The sequence below is a fragment of the Tinamus guttatus genome, unplaced genomic scaffold, assembly GCF_059628265.1.
Source record: "Tinamus guttatus ecotype Peru unplaced genomic scaffold, ASM5962826v1 Tinamus_guttatus_pri_ptg000488l, whole genome shotgun sequence".
Classification (NCBI taxonomy): domain Eukaryota; kingdom Metazoa; phylum Chordata; class Aves; order Tinamiformes; family Tinamidae; genus Tinamus; species Tinamus guttatus.
This window is the reverse complement of record NW_028289022.1, coordinates 643311-669646: the sequence shown is the minus strand read 5'-3', so window position 1 is coordinate 669646 and position 26336 is coordinate 643311. Positions and strand designations below refer to the sequence as shown.

Below are 26336 nucleotides of genomic sequence, written 5' to 3'. Positions count from 1 at the left end.
TGAAAAAGCTTCTTAATGAAGCATACAGACATCTGCATATATAGACTTTTTGTCGTTTATGGACAACAACATAATCCAAGAGAATGTACATGTAATGCCCAGAACGAATGAATCCTTTAATACACGATTTACATACAAGGGGGTCCAAATTCCTTTTTTGCAGCTTGAACTGGAGATATATCTGAAACACCACCATTCTGTTGTAAGGAGGAAGACGGTTCAGGAAGCTGAGTAGGCCGTGCACGTGCAGAAGCAACCACTGCAAAAGAAAAATAGAAAGCTGATGTAGGTATGAAAAAAACAACATTTTCTATAATATTTTCTATCCACATGCAAAATACTTTATTATGATAAGATAAAAACAAAGTGCCAGTCAAAAACCAGCAATTCACTACATTAATAAAGTGATACATTCGGAAAGTCTATTAATAAAGACATTCAGTATGTCGTCTTTTTAATAATGTTGTATCTCAACACAACAGAATTATTAAATACCAATGTCACAAATTGATGTTATAAATACAACTTATAATGTACACATAATGAAATATGTCCTTGGAGATTTGTGGAACCACAGTCTGAAGTACTGAAATTTTATTTATGCTGTGATAATACCCCAAAACATAGTAAGAAACAAGGCCCTGCTATTTCACCATCTCTAACAATTTCAAAATGGTTCCAGTCCATTTAACCTATAACTTCTGGAGGAGTAGAGCGATATAAATGCAAAGCAATGAAGTGCAGCACATCCTACAAGTGAAAGAAACAAAACTTTCTGATACAGTATTACAGGAGATGTATACAATTGATACACCTAACTAAATCTATGCATTGATTTTGTATGTAATAAGATGGCAGCTTCTAAAAGCGCCGAGTGATGTCTGTTCTTAGTGAACCCTGTGGGAGCTGTGAGCATGCAGGCCTCACTGGCAGAGCTGAATGTTTTAAGCTGTTTTTCGGAGAGTTGCTTCAAAACAACTCCAGTTCACTGGCCATTTGCTTACGCACAGTACTAAAGCGGTCTGTCGGGAAGAGTATGAAGGTGAAAGCAGTAGCTCTCATTATTGCTTTTGAGAGAACCCATTATTGCTTTTGAGAGAACTTTTGAGAGAAACCTGGTCAGTAGAATATACAACATGGAGACAACTATGGAAATAAATAAAATCAGATAACCAAGACAAATGCTCAGATCAGCTCCAAAAATTATGGAAGATATAAATTATGGCATGAATTAAATATATGGAACAGAACAGTATGTTAAGAAAAGCTTAATTACAAGACCAACAAATTCTTAAGCAAAATGTGAATTGTAAGATGCATTTTTCCCATCAAAATGCAAGTTACATGGCTTATTCCATACCAAACAGATCATTTAATACAAATGACAACTTGTATGGATATTTGATGCAATCATGCAATGTCAATAGCAGAAAAACTTTCAAGACAAAAGGAAGTTGGCATTAAAAAATAAAATTATAAAAAGGCAGAAAGTGAGAAAGAAACCACATCAATAGAATGTCTCGAATTTAGATTGAAATATACACACATCCTGATGAATTTCTGATTTGTTTACATCTCCAGAAGCAAAAGACAGAGGGGTGAAAGTGATCTCAATGGTTCCCCAAAACAGATATGAAGACTTGCAACAAAAACAAAGCCGAGCAAGTCGACTTGTTTTTCAAGTTTAAACAGATGGAATGGAATCTTATACTAGCTTGAATTCACACAGAATCACAGAATGGTTGAGCTTGCAAGGGACCTCTAGAGGTCATCTAGTCCAACCCCCCTGCTCCAGCAGAGACACCTAGAGCACGTGGCACTGGGTGGCATCCAAGCGGATTTTGAAGATCTCCAAAGAAGGAGACTCCACAACCTCTCTGGGCAGCCTGTTCCAGTGCTCTCTCAATTAAGTCATTAATTTAAACAACAATGTTTGAAGATACATGCTTTAGGTGACTCTGTGTGTGCAGGAGGGGTTGGACTAGATGACCTCTAGAGGTCCCTTCCAACCTTAAGCATTCTATGATTCTATGATCCCATTACCATCATGAACAGAAGTCAGTTAAGCTTAAGCACTGGAGAGAAAATGTCAACAGTTACTAAGCAATTACTATTCCTTCTTATATTCTAAACACTTTACATCCATATTCAGCTAATACATATTTCATTCACCCACCCTCCTGTGATATTTCAGCATTTAATATAGCTTTTTGCTGTTGATTGTAGACTGAGAAATAATCTCTGGGGTTTAAGTAGTCTTTCAATGAACTCTTATACAGAGACTGCTAGAAAATTTAATGTGTAAGAACTTTTAAATGCATCATTTACTGTATATTAAAGCACTGTGAAGCTGAAGCAAACAGAGCAGGCTTCAATTTGGAAAAGTCAAACATGACTTAATGTAGCATAATTAATGAACTTCAAACTATTGTCCTTTCATTTCATTTATCTTAACCTTCTTAATGTTATATTGCTTATATGACACTTGCATCTTAATACCATTTGCACAGTATCCACTTCTAAAAATTCATAGGAATAATTTCAGGAATGATGTGTTATGTCCTTTACATCCCTTATAAGTACATACTGAAATAAAAATGCAGAATTACTGTAGAACTTTACATCTGCATGTTTTCCCATACTTTGACGTACTTCCACAATTTTAGCTTCACGAAATAGAAAGATACATTTACCTCTATTATCTCGTGCAAGAATGTCATTCTTAACTGAGACCACAGTTCGTCGACTCTATAAGGAAAAAGTTCTCTGTTATTTAATTATCTTATCATTGAAAATGTAAAGTTCAGCCCCATCCTTTCTTATTTACAGTGAATAAAAATAATATGACACCAGCAACAGAGAAAGGTGATTGCTGAAAAATCTCTCCAAGAAAAGCATGGAATAAGGAGTGCTTGAACTATAGGTACTGTTTTACAACAACCTCAAAAATCTTTTCACTATTTTTCCTTTATATAAATAGTGATATAAACACTGGTCCTCAATTCCCTCTTTCTCAGACAAGTTCATAAAAATGTGTTTCTCTTTTCCCTATCCACCACAGGAAAAAAAAAAAAAACAGAAAACACTCATCAAGTACACCCACATACTAAAAGTTAGACTTAAAAATTCAAGGAAAATAACATGCATAGGAGGACTTTAAGTTTACCATGCACATTTGGTAGGCATCACGAACCTTTGCAATTTTGTTTACTTTGGCTGATAGACTAGGTGGTGGTAGTGTCTCTGGATTAGGCTCAAGATCTTCATCAGGTGCAAGATCTGGGTTGAGTGAAAATATGCTCTCCAAGTCAATCTGTTTAAAAGAGCATAACACACATTTAATAAGTCTTTGGATAATGTTACCCTCTCCGTTTCTCCTCTTATGATTGAGGATATCCAATAATTATATTTAGTGTTTTTACACCACTATTGGTTAAATCTCTAAGACTTCTCATTTGCTAAAAACAGCTTAAGCTTTGGCCTTTGTATTGCTTGAAAACATACTCATTTCAGAAAGCAGGTAAATTAAAAATGACCGGTAGATAATCCACAATCTTCTAAAGGGATAAATTAAAGCAAAAGTAGTTAGGATTACTGTGTAAATTTACAATTACTGTAGCATATGAAAGACATTCTATAAAATAGAGAGGCCTCAACTACTTGGAATTTCTCAGATGATTCAAAATCTAAAAGCACAGGTGGAAGTCATGCTAAATTTATCACCTATTTATTTTTGTTGTAAGTGTTACTTATTCATAATGCTATAAAAGGGTGCAGGGGAGAGGGCTGGAACGGTGATTATATCTCAAAAATATGGTTTCAGAACTATTGAAACCTGGTTTTCTGGAAACCTTAAACAATTTGCTAACAGGTCCGAAATTTACAGGGACAGGGGGAGTGAAGCCTAACTGGGACATGCAGAGACATAGTTGCACAAGGAAAACAAGGCTAGAAAATTACTGTGCAACAAAAATAAACAAACCAGAAGTTCCGTTCTACAATAATACACGTACTAGACTTCTAATCTAGCCCTCCCACTAGTTTCCTGTCTGTAACTGAAAGTCATTGTCCCCCTCAACAATTTGATTTTTCTCCTTGTAAAAAAGGGATAATGAGAACAGCCTTTCTAATCTGGTTCAAAATCAATAGATGAAAAGCAGTATCTGAATCCTATGACAGATCTCAGGAAGTCAAATTTCATACAACAAAGAATGAGGATTGTCCAACACTCTAGAAGGAAAGAATCACAAATTAAAGATTTTCCTTTTTTTTTTTTCTTTCAGTGCAAATTCTGAAGCACTATGCAACTTTTTCTCTTTTTTAAGAGAAAAGTTTTAAAATAATTGAATTTACCTCTTTGCCTTTAGTGTCTCCATTTTCAATCCATTCAACAGTCACACTTTCATTATCTTCATTTAGAGACGTTACCATAGCTTGGTGAATTCGACCTAGAAAGTAAACGCAAATAACCATTAATACGTGGAAAAATTTCTCAGAAATTATTTAATCCCCGTACTGGTAAACTAAGAGAAAAGCAGAAAGGAGGGCTAATAAATAAATAAAAAATGATCCCTGACCACTTACTATAAATTGACTCAAATCTGATCCACAAAGGGAAATTCTAATGAGACAGTGAAACAGAAAACTGACAGTAAGCCAGTAGATTACCCTGTGAAAAACACACAGTTTAAACACTTCTTTCTTTGACAAGTTTTGATAGCAATTCCAACACTATCAATCTCCAATGGGCAGGAAGGTTTACTATGATGCACCACACAAAAGGCTTTTTTCTCTTTTCTTTACTTTTCCTTTTCTTTTTCCTTTTCTTTTCTCTCTCCCTTCGCAGGCTGCTACATTAAGTGTTCTCACATAGGAGAAAAGCATTGAAATTGCATTCTGATATCTATTTCTGATGAACATTTAAATGATTGATCACTTAAGTAAAATCGTATTCCCTGTCTTAGCAATTCAGATCATCGTTGTAGAAACAATAGTTAACACAAATTGCTGGAGTTAAACTGGAATTGAGTTGCTATTGCTAAGTCTTCTCAAACAAAAGCGCCAAAGTTAGAAAGCCCCGGTAAAGTACAACAGGAAATTTTCTGTAGGGAGAAATATTTTCATCTTAAATATACAGTGCATCACAAATTCTTTTAATGTCATCTGTCACACCTTATCTACACGTTAGTGAGGAGCAATTGTAATAACAGATCAGCTCTGCACTGACACAAAAGGATCAAGACCCATGTGTCACATTGATTTCACATCATTTCTTTGCCCTGAGAGTACCAAGAATTGGGGTTTCTAAAGAAACCAAGATGAGAAAAAACACTCGTCTAATACTCTCCTCTGGTTAGCTATAACACAAACAAGCAACTCCTTACTCTATATTATATTTCAGAAGGAAAAAGAGCTGTAAAAAGGAGCGCTAGAAGCATGTTTTGTTAATATTAACTCTGGGAAAAAAAAAAAAAAGTCCCACTTGCTCTTAAAGCTGTATGCACGCAGAAAGATTGCAGGAACTCCCTCAACAATCACACAGGTTCAATTTGTGTCTAGCTCACAGGGAGCCCCCACACACATCTGCAGGTACCACCAGGAGGGCAGCCGGAGGCCAGTGCAGTTCCCTCCCTCGGCCACCAGCCCAGGCACCTCTGCAGCCTCCGCGCCAGCTATCTGAGCAACCCGGCATCTCCGAGGGCAGCAGACGACCCTGCCCCTCTCCACCCACAGCACTCGTCACATCAGCCCATTCCTTCCACGTCCTCCCTGCCCATTCACACTTCAGTGAATATTTCAAACTCCAGAACCAACCTTAAGTGAAATCCCAGATAATCTTGCTCTACAACACATGTGACAGAGCTTTATATATTTAATATTTTATTTTATTTCAAAGGCTATTTAATCATTCATTCCCAGTTAAGTATAAGTAAATAAAGAAGCTGCAAGGCTCACAGAAGGTAACGGTAAATCTATGTACTCTAGTATAAAACTAAGAAGAACAGAATAACTGAAACTCAGTCAAAACATCACAAACCCAGGACTAACTCAGTAGCTAGCACCCCTGGGCAGCAGAGTATTCGAATGTATAGTACTTACCTTACTGCGATCATAACATACCTGCTTAACCATTTGTAACCTCTGGATTTGTCCCTACCCAAAGTACAGTCATACGTTCAATCTTCCATCTTCCATTGAAGAATATTAAGTAGTTTTTTACAAAAACAAACAAAATGCCACATCCTCCCTCTGCTCCTGGACTTCTATTTCCTTAGTATCTTTCCCTTTGAAGCCCCAGGCTTTGCAATTCCTTACACTGCCTGTGCAAACCTACAGAAAAAGTCTGGATTCCTTCACTTTTTCTGAAACCTATAAATTGTATCAATTTGTATTATTATCAGTTGTTGCATAAGCTGTTAAGACAGGGTGAGTAAATAATAACAAACACCTTATCATGATTTACTCACTTCATACATAACAGCCAACATGCATGAGGGTCATAGTTTTAAGCTCCAACATGTGTATCAACACGTGCTGAGGAAAAGCAAGCGACAACCAGGGTGATAGCAGTGGCGTGGGGCACCCCTCAGCAGGAATCCAAAGACCAGCAGCGAATGCTCGGAAGATGCACGGCAGGAGTAGCAGCCCTGGCCTGCCCCAGATACACAGGCTTTCCTCTGGTTTCCTCACCCATTCACTGCTCAATCCCTCATCCTGCCCTGAGGACCATGGCCTAGTTCTAGCGGTGACGATGCTGCAGGAGGCTCACAGGGCACGGCATTCATGCCTGCACAGAATTTTCACAGACGAGCACTTCCATAAAAGTTTTCCTTGTGCAAGGTCTTGAAAAGACCTTTCCACTAACTTTTCTGTAGTTAATAACTCTAATGAGCTCATTTTGTACAAAACCACTGTTTCAAAAAGTTTTAATCAGCTTTCGGGTTTACTAGCAATGAAACAGCAGAATCTATATCTTTCCTGTAGCAACGCCACACTCCAGGTCTACAAGGGCATTAAACCTTTTCAACACTGTAGGAACTGGGAGACTCATCAAGCTTACACTGGTATAATCTACTGTTCTATTTAATGTTTGGCCCAGTTACCAATCCAAAAAATATAAATTCAGGAAACATATTCTATACAATGTAACAATTATAATATTTACAAAATCTGATAACATGCTAAATATTGAGGGAAGACCACCAGTAAGAGCTGAAAGCTGACATATCTTCAGCCACAGCCACCAAGCAAGGCATTTTACCTGTTCCTGTGCTCTGTATTACTTTTTGATGGCAAAGAAATAACACTTTAAAATTAAAGGCTTAAATCTTCACCGTAACAAGTGAAAGGAGATCAAAGCAGGCTGCTGAATGAACAAAAATACTGAATGCTCTCACAAGCACAGTAAGCCAACATCCCTTAACAAAAGAATCACAATCTTCCATCTCTCGCCAATCCTCATCTGCTCACCAGCCAAGGAAGTCAGGATTATGTAAACAATATTAACAAAACTAAAAATAATGTCTAACTTCTAAATATTCTCAGTTTAAATAGAAAATGTATACTATAATGTTTAAATTGGCAATACATCTACACAATTTGTTCCTCAAATCTTTAATGTGATACTAAAAGTCTTCATGTTATTGAATGTCCAGAGAGCAAATTTACATCTTCACAATTGCCTCTTGCTCTCTGTAGACAGTATTCCATTATATTTTTCTAGTACACAGCTGAATACAGCAGCTGTGAAATTAAGGAATGCCAGCAACCAATTAGGCTGGCATAAACCTCGTCTAGCATATAAAGCAAGACCAAGCTGCAAATGCTGAAGCATAAAAGCCAGATGAATCTGCAGAGAGTGGTTGGAGGCAATGTCCTTGATTCCTAATGCACTTGTTTAGAGTTGGTATGAAAACCTGACATGTAACCATGTTCATGAATGTGCATTACAACAAAATAAAAAAGGGACAAGCGATTAAATACTGTTTTTGCACACATGTCAAAAAGAAAAGGTGGAAGTACAGCCATAATCCTGATACACTGATTCTTAGAGTTTCTTCAACTTCCAGTTCCTCTCCTCACACTAGGATTCACATCACTGGAAAAACTTTTTCTGAGATGTAGTTACACTGCTATAGATCCCAGACTAACTGAGAGGTTAATTGAAAAGGCTTTTATTTGTATAAATAAATTCCTCTGCACAGTGCATGGCATCTGGTTTATCTCCCACACACTGGATCACGAAGCAAACATTGCTGCAAACACCATACTAAGACAACGCAAATATATTGGATGCTGCCACGCTGCAATTACCTTGTCTTTGAGTCACATCCTTAAACACACACCCCTTATGATATTCTCACCTGTCTCAATACAAGTGAAGAACATCAGCTCCCCATTCCCTCTCTTCCTAGCCATCTTATGAAAACTTGAAAACCAGAAGTAGAAATGAAGAAGTATAAATACGTGCAAAAGCATCAGAAGAACCACTTCCATTGTTTTCAGTCTAGCTATTGGTGCAGAACACAATTCAGAAGGAAGCAGCAAGAGCAAGTAGCCACAGCTAAACTCAACATTTCTGCCTGCAAAACTTCTGGAAATTACCACAATTTTGAAATGACAACCAATTGCAGGACTAAAACCAATGCCTTTTCATCTTTCTAGTACTAGTACCACAGCTAAAGACAGGCTGGTGTTACAGATGCTGAAGCATTTGTCGGCATGTGACTCGAGCAGCTTTTCATCCTCTCAGGTGACTCAAGAAGCAAGGCTGGATAAAGGATCACAGCCTTCCCCAGCCACCCAAACAGAGTACAGCTGGCCTGAAGGGACACTGCATTCGCACTTTGTACACAGAAATTTTATGAAGTCTTAGAAACATCTTTGAGACAATAGTCACAACTTTACACAAAAGCTCTGCATCAAACTGTAGAAAGTTTCATAATTTCCGCCCTGAACCTCTCATTCCTTCCCTAGAATGGTAGCAGGTCTCAGAGTGGTGTACTGAGCCTAGCATTTAGCCTTTGGAAGTGCAACATTAGGTGAATTCAAAAACAGCACAACTGAGCATCTGCTACAGAGCCTTCCTGAGGGTGATCATTGCAAGAGGAACTGCCCATTCCTTAGAGGGTTATAACATCTTATAACCCTCTTAAATCACATTCATGAGGGACTAACATCAAAGTTTCCTCATGAATGGATTTCTGGACATGCTGCACTCTCCCCCCCTGCCACCATTCACCAATCAAATCATGAAGAACAAAATTTTCTTCACTTTCTTTTAAAAAATACAAACCACAAGTTATGCATGAAAAAATACATGTTTAATAGAGAGACATCATTTGCAAAACGAAAGCTCCAAAATTAGTGTATACCAGAACTACAGGGGTTCCAAAAGTTCTCTTCCGTGCTATAGGCTCCAATTTAATTAATGTTTCTGATGGAAGATTTTTTCTGCTCCTACAGAAGTGGAGGGAGGAACAGGGGACTAATGTTTCATCCCCAAATTATGACTATAGCACAATGTAAGGAAAAAAATCCCAAAGGAGAAAGAGAATTCCCATCTAGGGCTCTCCAGTGATACTAATTATGCCAATGTTCTTACTCACTTGATCAACATATGTCATGTTGCTCCCTGTTCTGTATATACAACCTTCTGTTAACCAAGGAAAAACTGGTAGTTATTATTGACAGATGTTTCTTTTTCCACAACACTAAGCATGCTTGATTTTATTTTGTTCCAAAGTTTAATTTATCCACAAACAAGTAGCCCTGTCATAACGAACAGCCTGAGACTTCTCTGTTATGACAATCTACCTTTATCTTCTTTCCATCTACCACAGTCGTTTTGGTTGTGTTTTACCCGTCCCATAGTTTGTTTTACTCTTGCCATGCAACCTGCCTTCCTCATTACGCCAGCTGTTACCATAGCTTTAGCGACATCAGACTAGCAAATGGGTTACTTACACAGTTCTTAAGTGTTAAAAATAGTACCACCCATTTCACTTTTAATTAAAGACACTTTCAATATTTATTTTTGTGAATGATCACCACCAAATCATTTGGCAGTTTTTGAATTCTACAGAGACATCTGAGTCAAGTGACAAGCATACTACAACTGAATTTCATGAGTTCATCAAGCCTTCACAAGATAACAGGGGCTTTGAGAACTGGTATCTACCCAAATGAAATTTCCCCATATCTGCTTGCATATTTAAGTTTTCAATTAAAACACAGTTTAACCTATTCTTCATCTTAAAAGCTACCAAATCCATGAGAAACTCTTCACACAAGATACATGCCCAAATTTTGTACAAAAAAAAGTAGTGCTTTAAAGAAAACAACTCTTTATGCCAACTCATTAACAAACTGAGAAAGAAAAAAAAAACCCACACACTCTATCCAACTGTTCTATTTAGCTTCAAAATACAAAGAGTGCTTTTCATGTCCCTTATACAGCAAACAAGATGCAAGCAACTTCTTGATCATCCTTGCTTTCAACAGCAACAACAAAAATAAAACAAAAACACTAAAATATAATTCTACTGTTCAGTCCAGCTAAACTTGGTAACTGTCTATAGTGGTGCATCTTCTCTAAATAAGGAGGTACCTAGAGCTGTTTCTCAGGGCTACTGTCACAATTCTGACTGCAATTCATTCGTTTGTTTATTGTTTTATTTTTTAGTTTTTTTCTCTCCACTCATTTTTCAAGTTGGTCTATAAATTTCCTTTTGCATTCAAAACAGTTCCTTGTGGCTTCCCCAGCTAAAGGAAACCTTCAGTTTTTATTGCTTTCAGAGCAGGTGTGGTTGCTTTTGGGAGTGGGGGCTAGTTCTCTTTTAACACATTTCAAGATGTGACATTTCTCATTAGGGAGCTCCTCTGATAGTTATCTTCATTTATTTACTTTCCGAAGATGTAATTAGCTTGGAAATCTATGGAAATGGTGCCACTGGCTTCATAAGTAAATGGAAAGTGAAACTCATAGTTGTAACATCTGCAAACGACAGGTACATCCTGCTTCTCCAGGTGTTGAGCTCTGAGAGAAGACCTGTGTTACGCAGTAAGGGACCAAGCGGCACAGAAACCTCTCGAACAGGCGCACTGCCCTGCGAGGGGTCTCAGCTGCACCACACACGGCATCCTAGCCTGCCCTTAAGGGCAGACAAGTTCTCTGCATACAACTTCGCCACAGAAAAAGAGATTTGGAAGAAACCACCATATTTAGCACACAGAAATCTGTACAAGAAAGGTGAGCATACCCGTACCTGTTGCTCCCTGAATGGCACCACCTTTTATTAACACCTACAACCAGCAAAAGATGCCATACTCCACCTGAGGTCCAGACTGCTTTCCACAACAACATTGACTACAAAATTACAATAATTCTAAGATTGCCCGTGCTTCTCCCCTTGTCACTTCCCACTGATGATTCCCACAATTATTGCGTGAGGAACTAGAACAAGATTTTTCTCCTGTCATTTACTGTTTATGATCTCCCAAATGCGAGCAGAAGCACATGATCATTCACTTTGTGCTGTTACAGAATAAAACAGTTGGGATAAAATGTATTTCTTATTCTTCGGCATGATATAATTCACCATTGAGATGATAACTCCCACTCTCACATGGTAATCAAATTTTCTAAGAACAATGTTACTATTTGTTACGACCAGTAATGAATAATTATAATGGATCAAAAAAAAAAAATCCAACCTCCACTGTTTTGTTACCACCTCTATAGCTGAAGCACCATTAGTTCCAAGAGTGCTGCTATTGGAGTTGCATTTTTTTCCTGTTTTAGAGCAAAATCGAGGAGGCTAAGCTTCAATCACTTCTGAAACTGATGTTAACGTCAGGATTTATTGCTCCATGACATCAAGTTTTTTATTCAGTTAGTTTGGTCTTGTCACTGGTGTACTGAAATGATCCTTCCTTTTGTGGGGAGGGGAGGCCGGTTCTGTGAGAATCTGTCACTTTGCTGTTACTGAACCTATAGTAACGCCACAGGCTAGGAACACCCCTCCCGTTCTCCAGCAGCAGCTACTCCTAGATTGAAATGAAAAATCCAAGTCGTGGAGCTCACCCCTTGTTCCGTTTCAGACCGCACGAGGGACCGCTCTAGGACATACAGTGCAGACTGGGCCACATTGGTAACTCCCGGGATAGCACCTTGAACCATAGCTCAAAGCTCTACTTAAATCTGATCTGCTGAGCTTTATTTAAATCTGATCCACGGCTTTGTCTGCAGCAGCAGACAGTGTTCTGAGACAGGAACACATCTGCAGGGAGAAACAGTTGGTGCTGAGCATCCAACATTCAATGCCGTGTTTTGGAGGGCACTGAGGGGTTACTTCAGACTGGTCGGTCTGGTGCCACAGAGCATCCATTAACCGCTGAAGTGCTACACGTCCGTTTCCGGAGTGCACCTTCCAGCTAAATTTCATCCGAAAGGAATTTAGCATGCTCCAAGGCCACTTTCAAAGTGAACTAAAGCACAGCGCAAGCAATTAAGGGACAATCTGAAAATACACATACAAAGTGAACTCTTGATCTGAACTGAAATGCTTGTACATGTGTGCCCTGTCTATGGTCCCAAGAAGCACCTAAACAGCACTGAGACCTACCTCTTACTTTTTTTATGTCCTTTCACTGTGACCTATCCAAAACAGTGGAAAGCTGCATTACAGCCTGCCTCTGTGACACCAGGAGAGCACAGAAAAGGGGCATGTGCTGAGAAAAGCCGCACGTGCTTTCAACTGCAGTGCTCACCACAGTGCAGCAGCTCTGTCCTGGGCACTGAGAGCCAAAAGGGTTCTGGCTTATTCTGAAACCTCAGCCTCCCATCCAGGAGCCCAGCTTGGGCTTTCTATAGAAGGCAGACATCTGACTCGCTCCACAAGGGGAGTCTGCAAGTGAAGCAGGTTGCACACAGTAAGAACGATCATGGTTGCAGGTACCATGGTACCAGGACATCCTAGACTAAAACAAGGAGCAAGATAAAACTACAGTGCATACACAGCCATAACACTCCAAAGCTCTGAAATATCTTAATCCTCTCGGCAGGAAGATTTCATGCAAACAAGTACTAACAAATGAGGGGACTGAGAAAGCAGAACAGGGCTTTCTTTTGTGCAGAAACCTTCCAGAATATCAGTTCAAAACTTAAATGTTAGATCCAGCCAGATATTCAATTACCCTCTGAATTATAGTAGGTTTGGGGTCTCATCCTTCAGCATCGCAGCCTTTCAGGTAATAAGATGTCATGACAATTGTGAAGAACTTCAAAAGCACCTCTCAAAAACTAGTGATCAGACAAGAAGGTGGCAGAAGAGCTTAAACATGGACAGAAGACAAGACACAACGGGGAAAAAAAAAATACACTAACTTATGCAACAAAATGCTGAAACTGAAACTAACAGTTACAACTCAAAAAAAAAAAAAAAAAAAAAAAAACAGAACCTTGTCACTTACCATTCTATAAAATCATTGGCTTAACATGCAGATGCAACAAGAACAACAACAAAGAGCCAATAAAATGTTGGCCGTCACCAGGAAGCTAGAGAAAAAAACTGAAGTCACTTCAAAATTACATAAAGCTTTAGTGCATCCACATCTTAAAATAGTGGTTACCTCTAGTCTTCATAGCTTAAAAACACAAAAAGATGGGAGTAGAACTAGAGAAGCTAAAGAGCAGAACTAAGATGACCAAGAGGATGAAGCAGGTAGAGATTAAAAATCCTGAAATTTTCCACTTTCAAGAACAATCTTCATTTTGCCATAGATCCAGAAGGCAATCTCCTTTCCATAGCATAAAACCAAACCAAAAGAATCCCCAGCCTTTTTCAAAAGTCCCCCAGTACCCATATGTAATTTTCATGGCTCATCAGAACACCTTGTTGCAGCTTAGAGGATTGAGGAAAATCTAACAACCAATTGTTAACTTTATTTGGACAAGAACAAGATTTTGTTGTATGACATAAGAGTACTTTCTGGCATCTCTCATGTTTTCCATTTGCTGCAGTAGCATGAGTGATGCTTTTCATTCAACTGCTGGTCACATCTTTTCTGTGGGCTGACAACTTGTAAACAAGTTGTAAACAAGTTGTAGGAATTGTGAAATGTTGCAGTTTGAAAGCCATAGTGGTACTGCTGGGGGCATGGGGAAGGAGATATCAAATCAGTATCGGATTCACAAACAGTCCGTGGACTGTAGGTCCAATCACCTTCCTAGGAGTAAATCGAGTTCCCAAATAGTGTAATCACCTATAAGCTCGACTCTGGCAGTATTGGATTCACAAACAGTCCGCCAGCTGTACATCCGATCGCCTCCCCCCAGACAAGTAGCCGAGTTCACAAACAGTCTGATTTATTCAAATGCAACATTTACAAAGCAGGTTTCGGATGTCAGTACAGGAAATTCTCTACTAGAGTGTGGGGATTTTCGCTAGCTCTGATGTACAAATGTGCAATCATCACCCACCCCAGACTGATGGGAGAGGGCTCTCAGCCTCGAGTCTCCTCAGGCGGTATCCCAACCCGAAAAGAGGAAGGAGGGGGATCAGCCCATCAACTGACTCAAGAGTTACGATGGATGCTTCCCTTCTTATTCCTTAGTCTCCTCAGGCAGCATCCCAAACCGAGGGAAGGGGGTTCAGCCTGTCGACTGACCCAGGAGTTAGGATGGTTTCTTCCTCCCACCTTTTCAGCCTTAGTTCACCCTTTATACTTTTCTTTACATTCAGGTAGAACTTGAGTGACTACGGTCATACTTAATATTGTTACTGATTGGTGAAAAAGTTTCTCACTTTCATTTAAAGGAACAGTCAACCGAATGCTCAGCGCATGCCCAGTGAGGGGTGGTCGTACCTCGGAGGTGGGTAACTTTTGGGATGGAGGTGTGGTTTGGACATTATAATGAGCAAAGCTCAAGCAAAGTTCATCTGAAAGGAGTGCTTTGCCACCCTTGCTGGCTCAGCACCGGACATGTTATCCTGTATCTCCCATTGGACAGCTACTGTGCAGCTTATCAGCAGCCCAGCACAGGGAGTACAACAGAGCTTGGCCGCGGTGCCTTCACTCTGCTCCATCCTCCATTACTCCCCTTTGCAGCTGCGAGGAGGGCAGGTTGTGCTGCCCAGGGAACCGTGGAGGAGCTGAGTCCGTAGGTACCAACCGTCCTGAAGGGGCAACTGTGTTATCACCCCAAGCAGGCTTTTGTAATGCCAAAACTTTGGTTAGGACCTAGTTTTCCACTCAGTTCTTGCTTTCAAACAATTCTTCCACAGGAATAGTTCAATGTTTATTTTTATTTAAATTATTAAAACTTAATATAATTTGAAATATTCTTTCACATTTAGCCAGCAGTTGCTTAGAGTCCTTCTGAACAATTTTGCTGGTAGCTTCTTTGAAACATTTAAAATTGCTTCTAAAAGTGCAGGTCCTCTGTAGAATCATTTGTTAGACATTTTGGCAGATCAAAATCCCCTGTATCCGGTATAAATTTCAACCTAGTATTTAGTAGTAAAGGCAGATTCAGTCAAGTATCTCTTTCAAGCAGCTCTGGGGTTTAGTGGTTGAACACAACCTGAAATTGAATCAGAAACTTCGAGGATTCCAAAATCTAGAGTGTGCATGTGCATTTCAAGCTGAATTCACTTCACTCGGGCTAGAGCCAAAGAGGAAATATTGAGCTTCACCACTATAAATGATTCATGTCTAGCAAACATGTTCATAAATCAGTGCAAAATACATCTCAAACTCTTTACATAGTTCAGCCTCAAAGGGAAGGTACCTCATTGTAGTGATTAACAACTGAACTAAAAAAAAAAATCCCAGATCCCAACTCTGCAAGGGCACCAATGTGCTCCATATGATACCTTGCTTCAAAACAGAGGTCTTTAAATAAAGACAGCTCGCTCCCTCCCTCCACTCACATGTGCGTTAGGTATGTTCTTCCACTGGAGACAACTCTCTGCATACTAGTCCATAAGAAACAGGAAATACTGAAATTAACCATACTTTTCAGATCTAGGCTTAGGCAGACCTTTCCTTGCTTGATGGGAGCCATGATAAACTCAAACTTGCACATTTCTGCAAGACTTTTCACGTTTGGAGTCAGCAGCTTATATCTCATGCATGCAAGAGTGCTACTAAGCAAAAACAATATGCTATATTTACTGCGAAGCAATAAGCAAAGCAGCAGTGTTTGAATAAAGCAGATCAAAAGCCTTTGCTATCACATTCTAGCCTTTAAGTAGCAAAATCACTAAGTTTTCTTCTTCAAGAGCCAAATATAAGATTAGACTCAGTGTTGCAGAAAAGGCATGCATTCAAAACAAAAGTTCAAGAAACTGTGATGAAGTGGCTTAGTTACTAAACCTAACAAATCTTTCTCCCTTTTTTTTTTTTTTTAAAAAAAGTCACTTAAATTCCTGGTTAGAAGAACAGTTATCTTCAAGAACCTCTATTTACTCCTTTAAACCAATCAATTTTAGGATAAAGATGGATTTCTAGCAACATAAAAGACGAACTGAATTTAAACAGCAAGCAAAAATCTCCTAGGTATATTCTGTTCATGACCCACTGCACTACAGACATTCAGAAAAACTAAACACAGACCCAAATTTCTCAATTTGCTAGGGAAGATAATTCTAGTGTAATTTTTTAGGTAGCTTTATCACTTTTTGTCTATCAGATATAAAATTTAGTTTCAGGGATTTAGCAATGATTTTAAAATGCTGCACTGAATTTGAAAGCATCAGAAATATCTCCACAGAACACTCTTCTATCCAGAAAAAGCAATACAATCTAGGTAACATGGGCCCAGAGGACTATCTATGGCTACTTTCTTTTCTATGAGTGATGAACAGGTCGCAGAGAGAGTAGCCAAATACAAGAATATCCAACCCAGTATTCACCCTCCAACACCGGCTCCATTTTAGAAAATAATTTAACATGACAGATGTACTCCACCCATCTTCTAGCAAATCAAAGGTTTATGGATTGATTAAACTGACCTGATTTTCATGATACTTGCTGGGTGTATGAGTAAAATGCATTTCCAGGATGATATAGCCAGTACTGTCTCATAACTGAATACTTATTACCGATTTCAAAGTACCCCTTTTGAACCCACCAGATCAAATGGAAATCATGTCAGTCACCTACCACTCACCTGTCTATCTCTAGATTGGGAACAAGAGCCAGCTGTAGGTATTTTAATTCTTAGATTAAAAACATGAATAGCATCAAGATAGTAATATAAGAACACATGTTTTAGAGAAGGTAATGGGGGCAGAAAAAGAAACACCATGTGCATATATATAGACACTGTAAGAACAGGCTCACAGTTAAAACTAATAAGTTTAAGACAATCCACATCTGGATTATAACACTTTGTGTTCTCTAGCCTCCCTCCTCCTTTTCTCATAGTCCTGTTTTTTTTCCAGATCGACCACTTCCCCGCCATCTTACAACATATTCGACTAAAAACTAATGCTGATGCAGCAGAAAGCCAAAAGCAGCCCAGATTTAACCCAGTTTAAACAGCTCTGCAATCACACCAATAGTCAAGCTATACTGTAGCTAACTTAATTATGATGACCGTCTAAAAATCTTAAATATAAAAAAAGCTCTGTCAAAACCCAGAATGAAATGATCCAAACAACATAGCTAGGAAAATACATCTGAATGTCTAAACCCAATGCAGTATTGATAACATTTTAAATAAAAACCCAAACGCCAAGTCACAATAAAATATACTGAAGGTTTGGAAAATAAAAAAAACAACTAAACAGAAAAAATAGCTTAGAAGGAACTGCAACACAAGTAAGAATTCACTTACGAAAAGAGGCAACTGGTAAAACTGGATAACATATATAAGCTTTCAAGCAAAAAGAATTGCTCATCTACTTGAATGCTTGTTCATATTCTTGAAATAGGTGAGTGATACATCAAAAAAATATCACAGCTCTCTCTACCCTAGCATCATTTGAACATACCTGACGAAAGAATTGATGCTTCCACATAACCATGATACAGAAGCATTGTGAGAAATTAATTATTGAAAGCAAATGTCTTCTTAGAAACTTTTTAATTTTAAATTACAAATACCATCATGCTTGACTGTAACTTTTACTACACACTTTCCATGAGCGCTGAGGGAGCTGACGGATATCTTGCTAGGCCACTTTCTATCATCTGTAAAGGACATGGAGAACAGGGGAGATGCTTAAAGACTGGAAGATGTCTAATGTCACCCTAGTCTTCAAAAGGGCAAGGAAGAGAACCCAAAGAACTACAGGCCAGTCAGCCCCACCTCCGTCCCTGGAAAAGGGATGGAACAGCTCATCGTGGATGCCATCTCTAAGCATGTGAAGGGTCAGGAGTAGTTAGCATGGCTTCACCAAGGGGCAACCACACTTAATCAGCCTGAGAACTTTCTACAATGGGACACCTAGACAGGCAGACAAAGGCTAAGCAGTGAATGTTGTCTACCTTGACTTGAACAAGGTTTTTGACATTGTCTCCCATAATATCCTCATAGGCAAGCTCAGGAAGTGCGGGATAGATGAGCAGACAGGGAGGTGAACTGAGAATGGGTTGAAAGGAGGAGCTCATAGGATTGTGATCAGTCTTGCAGGCTAGTTGGAGGCCTGTAGATAGGGGCGTCCCCGCCAAGTTAACAAAGTTAAGACTGCTTCATATTCTTAACTATGAACTTCTGTATCTTACTGTTTGCATTACTTCAGAAATTTAACTCAAAAGTTAGCTTAAGTGTTTAATCGAAAGCCACTGATTCTTTTCCTCCATAGCAACTATATTTTAGAATGGGCTGACCTCATCATTCTCTTCCTGATTTCAAGCTGCCAGCAATGCAGTATGATGAGGAAGAAAACATAGCCTAACAACAATAAGAGAAAAAAGTTCGAAAGAAAACCATGTTTTAAGATACAAGCAATTAACGTCTGCAGAGACAGAGTTTAAACATAATAGCTAAATTTACTCTGTTACTCATGTCTCAAACACAGAAATCATAATAGCACATTTCACAGGTCAATTCAACAAAAATGTTACAGATTTTTGTGCCACATGGGAAAGGAGCTGACCTGGTAAATACTTCATATCGTTCACTCATTTCTTTGTGTCTCAGTAATTGGACATATGAAAAGAACTCAAAAGGCTAATTCATCTTCCAGGGCAGATAAAAAAGAGATACTTCTGGGATGACACTACTTTCTACTTAGGCATGACCTCTTCCCAACTATTTATCATCTCTTCCCACCTCAGCAATACCACAGCAGCAAGGCAAGGTCTTCAGTTCATAAAGTGGTAAGAAGAAAACATGACTGTACACGGGCACAGGCAACAGGTGACTACAGAGAGTGCTCGAAAGAGCAGCAACCTTACCTGGCAACCATAAGACAATAACCCCATAAGCCTGCAATACAAGTTGTTTAATCCTAGCAACCATAGACAGCTTTAAGGACATTATTGCTAGTAGTTCTGTACTAAACATGCTCAGGGAACTACACAGACAAGAAGATTCTCTGAAGATCAGGATTTCAACTCTTGTCATTCAAGAGCTATTTATACAAAATACAGAAGACATACATAAAAAAATGAGAATCTGCAAACTAAAGTGAAAATCCACTTGCTGAGTAACGAATAGCTGAATGTTCAAAGTGTGATTATAAAAAAGCCAAAGCAAGTTTAATGCACTCTCTTGGTCAACACCTGTGCCAGTACAAACCCCAGAAAGTCTGGATATAAAAATACAGGAGATTATACTAGACCAGGCTAGATGTTGGACCTATGGACTCAACTGACAAAAGCAGACTTAAAGCTGTGTGTGTGATCTGGGCACTATGGAAGGACAAAGACACATTGTGTCGGTCAGTATGGCTTACATAGGGATTAGGTAATAGAGTCAAATGACTTAAATGTGGTAAGAAAAAAGTCTTAATCACAAGGCAAGAACAGATATACGTCACCAAAGGAAAAAGTAAAGTATGTTACCATTTAAATCTACCTTCAGGAGCTTTTAAAACAGGACAACTACCCAAACCTGAACAAATTTTTTTTTGTAATAATGCCTTCCACCTTACTACAAAATTGTTGTTGTTGGGAGTTGTACACAAAAATCAAGATATCATAGAGGATTACACAAAAGAGAGAGGACGGTTTGCTCCTTTCAACAGCAAGAAACATCAATTTTGCAGAAGTCAGGCTTTAAAAATATATTAGAACACTCTCTGTTACAAAATTCAGTCTTGACAGTGTCTGAAAACTAAACAGCTATCACGATGTTTCGGCAAACATAGGGAGAGAAGAATTGCCAATAGTTTCTTGGACTAGATGGATTAGCTTTGACTGTGACCACTTCCCAACGCTTCACAGACAAGAGAAGAAAATACTTAAATAGGCAATTACAGAACAGCGCAGCCACAGGGATGATTTATTCCTATCCCTCATAAACTAGAGGTTATTTAAACTGCAGACCAGTAGGGACAGCAACTACCTTATAAGACTGCTAGATTTTTAATTGTTACTGTAATATTGGATATTCCTACCACCAGTATCAGCATTATTTTTCTTAAAAATCATGCTAGGCTTCTAGCCTCAACTTGCTCTAGTAAAAATGTATATGTGATAACTTTTTTATTTTTATTCCCTTTTATCAATTTAAGCTTTCTTACTACTGCTTCAGTTCTAGTACTGGGGGGAAAATGGAGACAAATTCATTTCTATAAAATTACCATTTTTCCTCTCCTGGAAGGTCTATCAAGTCTTCAGTCACTCTTCCTAATCACAGCAATGTCCCTCCCCTTGTTTCTGTTCCACTACTTCTGACACAGCAAGACCAGAATTGTATCGCCCTTTCCAAATGAGCAAATATATAACTTATATCTGTTTCTAGGTAAAATTTCAGATTTACAAAGACAGAGAGAATGGGAACAGCCTGAGGATGAAATGGCCGCAACACAATTGGAGTGAAAAAAGGAAAAACACCAATCAGCCTCCTAAAGATCTGCAGGACATAAGACAGACTTACCCGACCCCAGCTAAAGATTGCATCTACCAAAAAAAAAAAAGTGATACATCCTTTCTCCAAAATAGCTATAGAGATCTTTGTCATCACTAGATAATGAGTAAGAAGTGGAGAGAATAGTAATATGGGGAGAACTGTGCATATCCTGTTCTTACAGGTAGAAACTCAGAAGCAAAGCAGCAGACAATTATCTGTCAGAAAGGAGCATTTTCCGGACGGGAGGAAACTTCATTTCAGCTGGTCTCACAGGGCCCTTCCAGCCCACGCTTTCATGCCCTGCCATGTGCTTCCATGTGCTAGGGCACATTTTCAAGACTGGTAGTGCGATTCATTATTAGCGATTCACAAACTAAACTGAATGGGTTCCTTTTGTTCCTTTCCCTTTCTAAATCATAGTGCAAAGATATATTTCAAGCAACATTTGTAAATTGCTTGAAATAAGGTGTAAATTTCCATATTCCTGAAGTGATCATAAACAGGCAAACTAGGTGACCATTGAATATGCGCTTGTCCACATGAGCAGAATTAGTTATTTCTTGTAATTATAACTGGAAATGTTATCTGTAACCCTAGAAAATATTTATGCCACTGTTTATACACAGAGAAAAAAACAGACAACCAGCAAGCAGCTCTGCAGTGTCAGTTCTTGAAAACGCAGACTTTTCTCCAAATACTGTTTTTCATGTGTTTTTGGCCATGAGTGCTAACAACACATTTCATTTGTACAATATTGTTTTCTACTCAGTCCCGTAAGAAATGTCTCATGGAACGCTGAAACTTAACTAGAACTTCTCAAAATGAGAGAACATGCAGTCTTCCTTTCCAGAATGTTCTGCTCTCATTCTCACATTTATTGTGTCTTATATGTCTTTGCAGTTTTAATGTAAGGAACAAGTATGAATTGATATTTTACATTGTGCTTGATGTTTCACAAAAAAAAATGTTCTCTGGGATTCCTTTAACAAAAAGAAGAATACAGTTTTCTGGAATTAATAAAGCTCTGCATTCAGGAAAGTATTTAACATAACCGGTGGACAGATGGAAAAAATGTTTTCTTTTTCAAATTATCCCATAAAGAAAATAAAATTTTATTCTCCTCTAGATTCAGCAAATAAACAGATAGACAATGGAATTTTAAATACATTCAGTTTTAAAAAAGGTCTTCCTGCAGAGAAAGCCATGTGAACAATAATAGCCCAAACCAACACACTGCTTTGCCAAAAGTTTCTTAAATGGTTTTAGTGGCTTTCAACCTAGGGCAGCTGATAAGATACCTAGCCCTGATTGCACCTAGGTACAGCTCTGGTATCGGAGCAGATCCAGGCAGCTCACTATTACTGAAAGAAAAGATCATTCTTCTCGCCTCCCTTCCAGCCATGGATTTCTGACAATCTGTGGTACTTTGGGGGTCACAGACCCCTGTGAGTCTGGCTAGATCAGGGAGACAGTTTGCAGGAACAAACACAACTGATGGCACAGGGAGCAAACCCTCCCCCGCTTAGAAGATCATCTTGACTGCACGTGTAGCCATGGTTCAGGCTGGCACTCTGCCTTCTGAAAGGCAATGCAATCTAAAGTCAATCTAGTGATGACAGTCCGCCAATACCTTTCTCAAAATGTTCCTTTACATTTACCTAGGACAGTTTCTCCTACAGTTTACTGGGAGAAGAACCACAGAACGCTGCCAGTGGCTGGGCCATAATGCATCTTCTCCACAAGCAATACTGAATATATCACAGTAACCAAAACCGAGCAATTCTAGCAAGAAATTTCAGTGTGGTTGCTTGCATGAGGACCCAGCTAATATGAATTGTTCAAAACCTACAGCCCAAGCAACTGTGAAGATATGTATATTACTGAGGTGCAGTATACTTAATGTGCTGTATCACATATGTAAGTGATATAGCAAAATATGTAAAACATTCACAGTAATAAGTATTATTATGTTAAAGACTCACTGCTCTCACTCCTGACACTGCAAGTGAGAATTCTACAGAAGGGAATTCATGCATTATCTTATGAAGACAACAAGTCATACAGTAGCATTTATTAGAAGTTCATCAAAACTTCAGGGAAACAGTTTTACAAATTGCTACAATTAAGGCTTCTGAAACCTTAGATCTGTAGGAAGTTAAACCTATCAGATCCTTCAAAGCCCACAAGTCATTAAGCACAAATTGAGGGGTTAGGTGTAACAGAGAGTCCAGCTAATTCCGAGCATTAGATTTTTATTGTAGGGTTGAGCTGCAGTTGGGAACACAGACAGACAAGCTGCATAAAGATTTGCTGCCTATTTCCTGCCTCATGCCGAAGCCCTGCAGTCTTCAGTACCTTAGATCTTCAGGTTTTTCTTCCTACAAAAACATTAGATTAGTCTTTAGAAAGCTCCTAAACACTATGAAAAAAAAAAGAAAAAAAAAAGACTTGACAGAAAACCCCAGCTTAACCCCACCCATCTTGGTGGATCTCACAGATCTCACGCAGGCCAAAAACAGATGACATCTTCCCCATTAGATTAAGGAGCTGAAGTCACACATGACCTGCCATTGATTCAGCCATTGAACTTCTCATTTCAATTCTCTCCTTCTGGAGGAATATGAATAGCTGCAGCCTAAATGGGACACACACACACACTCCCTTTATTCACAGCATTCCTAGGTGGCACCACACAGGCTCCTGCCGGGAGATGCTGGGCAGGGAGAGAGACAAGGGCTCCTCAACGAGGGGGGCTCATCGTGGAAATAACGAGTCATGGGCAGTGCAAAACCTCTTTTCGTGCTTCAGCCCTAGGGAACAGCTGCAACAGCAGCAGGGAGCGCCTGGCCGGGCGATGGGAGTGCCCGAACGCGTTTCTGCCCGCGCACAGCGCGGTGCCGTTTGCTCGCCAGCGGCTCCGAGCAAACGAGAAGTTATCGCTCCGCACAAGGCCTTTGCTCCCTGCATCGCCTAACCCCTCCCCCGGGCCCTCCCACAGCCCCTTCCCGCAAGATCCATCCCGACCCACCGCATCTCCTCGGCCCCCCCGCGCCGCCCCCTCCCCTGCTCCCCCCGCCCCGCTCCCGCGCGCTCCGCCGCGGCCCTCCCCGTTCCCCGGCGCTGCCGCAGCCGCCGCGGCCCCCGCGGCCGCCGCTCCCCTGACAACGGCGGCGCGCGCCAGACCCGCCCCTGCCCTGCCCGCCCCTCGCTCCGTTCCCTTCCCTTTCCCTTCCCTTCCCCACGCGCCGCGCACACAATGGGCCGCGCGCGCCCCCTCCCCCCGCGCCGCCGCCGCACTGACCATCGCTGCGCTTGATCTCCACGTAGATGCCTATCTGAATCTTGCCGAAGTTGGCCGCTGCCATCGCGTCATGGGGCGACCGGGGACAGCCGAGGCGCTGCCGGCCGGGCGCGCAGCGGGCGGAGAGGGAGGGCGCGCGCGGCAGCGGCGGCGGCACCGAGCACGGCGGCTCTGGGAGGAAGGAGGAAGGAAGGAGGGAGAGAGGGAGGGAGGGAGGAACGGCGGGGAGGAGGCGGCGGGAGAGAGAGAAAAGGCGCCGGCCGGATACCAGGGCGCTGGGCGCTGCTGCGCCTGCGCACCCGGCGCGGCGTCACGGCGGCACCGGCGCGCGGGGAGGCGCAGGAGGCGGGGGCGTCGCGGCAGTGTGCGCGGCCGCCGCGGCGGTGCCGCCCGCTGTCTCCCTGCCCCGCGCTGCCTCCCTGCGCTGCGCTGCCTCCCTGCGCTGCGCTGCCTCCCTGCCTTGCGCTGCCTCCCTGCCCCGCGCTGCCTCCCTGCGCTGCGCGGCGGGGGCGCCGGGCCGCGCTGCCCCGGCACGGCCGCGCCCGAGGCGCCTCGCGGCGCTTCCCGCGCCGGCGCCGCCCGTTGTCGCCACCCCGAGGCGGCGAGGCCCGCGGCGGGCGCCCCGCGTCCTCCCTCGCTCCCTCCCTCCTTCGCGCGCCTGCTCGGCGGCAGATGGTGACCGAGTCGCCCTGAAGTGCGGATGTGACAGCTTTTTGCACCGCGCGTCGTCTCCTGAGACTCCCTTGTGCCACACAGAGCCACTCGCGAGCTTCGTGCTCGCTCCGCACGTGGCCGGCAGCGTTTCCACTGACAACCACCCCCAGAGGTGGCTCCGCCGTCCCTGCACACAGCTGTGCTCAAAATAAGGCATAACTGGTGTCCCTTCCCTTGTAACAACCCCAGCACCTCCGGAAGGAGGCTCTATTAGTTGTTATTAATCCTTGTCCATCGCATCTTCCCTTCTACAAAGGGCAGTTAAGGGCAACAAAGCTGCCACCCATGTGAATGTGGCCTTTTTGTACAGCTTCCCAGTCACCTTGAGAAGGATCTCAGTCAATACCCTAAACATATCCTGCACAGTCAGCCTATTAAAAATAATCCCCAAATCCGCACCTCAGCAGCTAATACCTGATGGAAAGGGACACCTTGCTGTGCCCCGACTGTCACCTGGCCTCCCCACAGTTCCCTTCCCCGGGGCCTTCAGCCTGCGCCTGCGCTCGGCACATCAAGTCTCCCCATTCCCACATGCTTTCAGAACAAAATAATAATAATAAAAGTGCCTGAAAACTGTACTTGGAAATACACAAGGGGCCACCAAAGGAGGAACTGGCTTAAAAGAGGCAACAACCGTCTTGCCCAATTGGGTCGGCACTTAAAACCACTCTGGGTGGTGAAAATCACCTGAACGGCATAAAACCGGAGTTGAGAGAAAGATTAACACTTTCAGTATTTCTAAATACTATTTAACACTATTTAGTATTTCTAAAAGCTGGCTTTAGGCAATTTGCCTATCCTTGTTCAGCTTCATGTTTTACAGAAGCAATTTATGTCCAGTTCTGTTACTCATGGGCAGCTTTCCTTACTAAGGAGGTAGTGGTATTAAAGGTATTAAAGATATTAAATGTAGCAAGGTCCAACAAAACTAGACTTGGCCTAGTTTAGTCAGAATCCATTTAATTTACGCTATTGACAACCTCTGGAAAGAAACAGCAATTTGAAAAAACATTGATACATGTGATATCATCAGTGTCTTTTAAGAAGACCTCTTTTAGGTAGAGATAAGGAACGGTCCTTTTAATACATCAATGTTTCTAAATAAAACAAAAATGCAACAAATCTTTTAGATTTAATATGTTTAGATGAGGGGGACTGACTCTTCCGTCTTCTGTACTTCCCTAGTTCTTCAGTAGTGAATTGAAGGGCCAGTATAATACTCTTTTTACACAAATTCTACCACATAAATACACATTGAGGTTTGGAGAAGTACCTATGACAGCCTGGGATAAC

General features: G+C 40.9%; 1 protein-coding gene across 2 annotated transcripts in view; it reads right to left on the bottom strand.

Moving 5' to 3' along the window:
• KIF2A (kinesin family member 2A) overlaps positions 1 to 4440 on the bottom strand; it is a 33928-nt gene extending 29488 nt beyond the window's left edge. For both annotated transcript variants that reach the window (XM_088533161.1, XM_088533162.1), the window contains exons 1-4: positions 4354 to 4440; positions 3194 to 3313; positions 2694 to 2748; positions 137 to 259 (exon numbers count right to left, since the gene is read on the bottom strand). In XM_088533161.1, coding sequence (XP_088389287.1) covers positions 137 to 259; positions 2694 to 2748; positions 3194 to 3313; positions 4354 to 4431 — 376 coding nt within the window. In that variant the 5' untranslated portion in view covers positions 4432 to 4440. The remainder of the gene's footprint in view (positions 1 to 136; positions 260 to 2693; positions 2749 to 3193; positions 3314 to 4353) is intronic.
• Positions 4441 to 26336: the final 21896 nt, after the last annotated feature.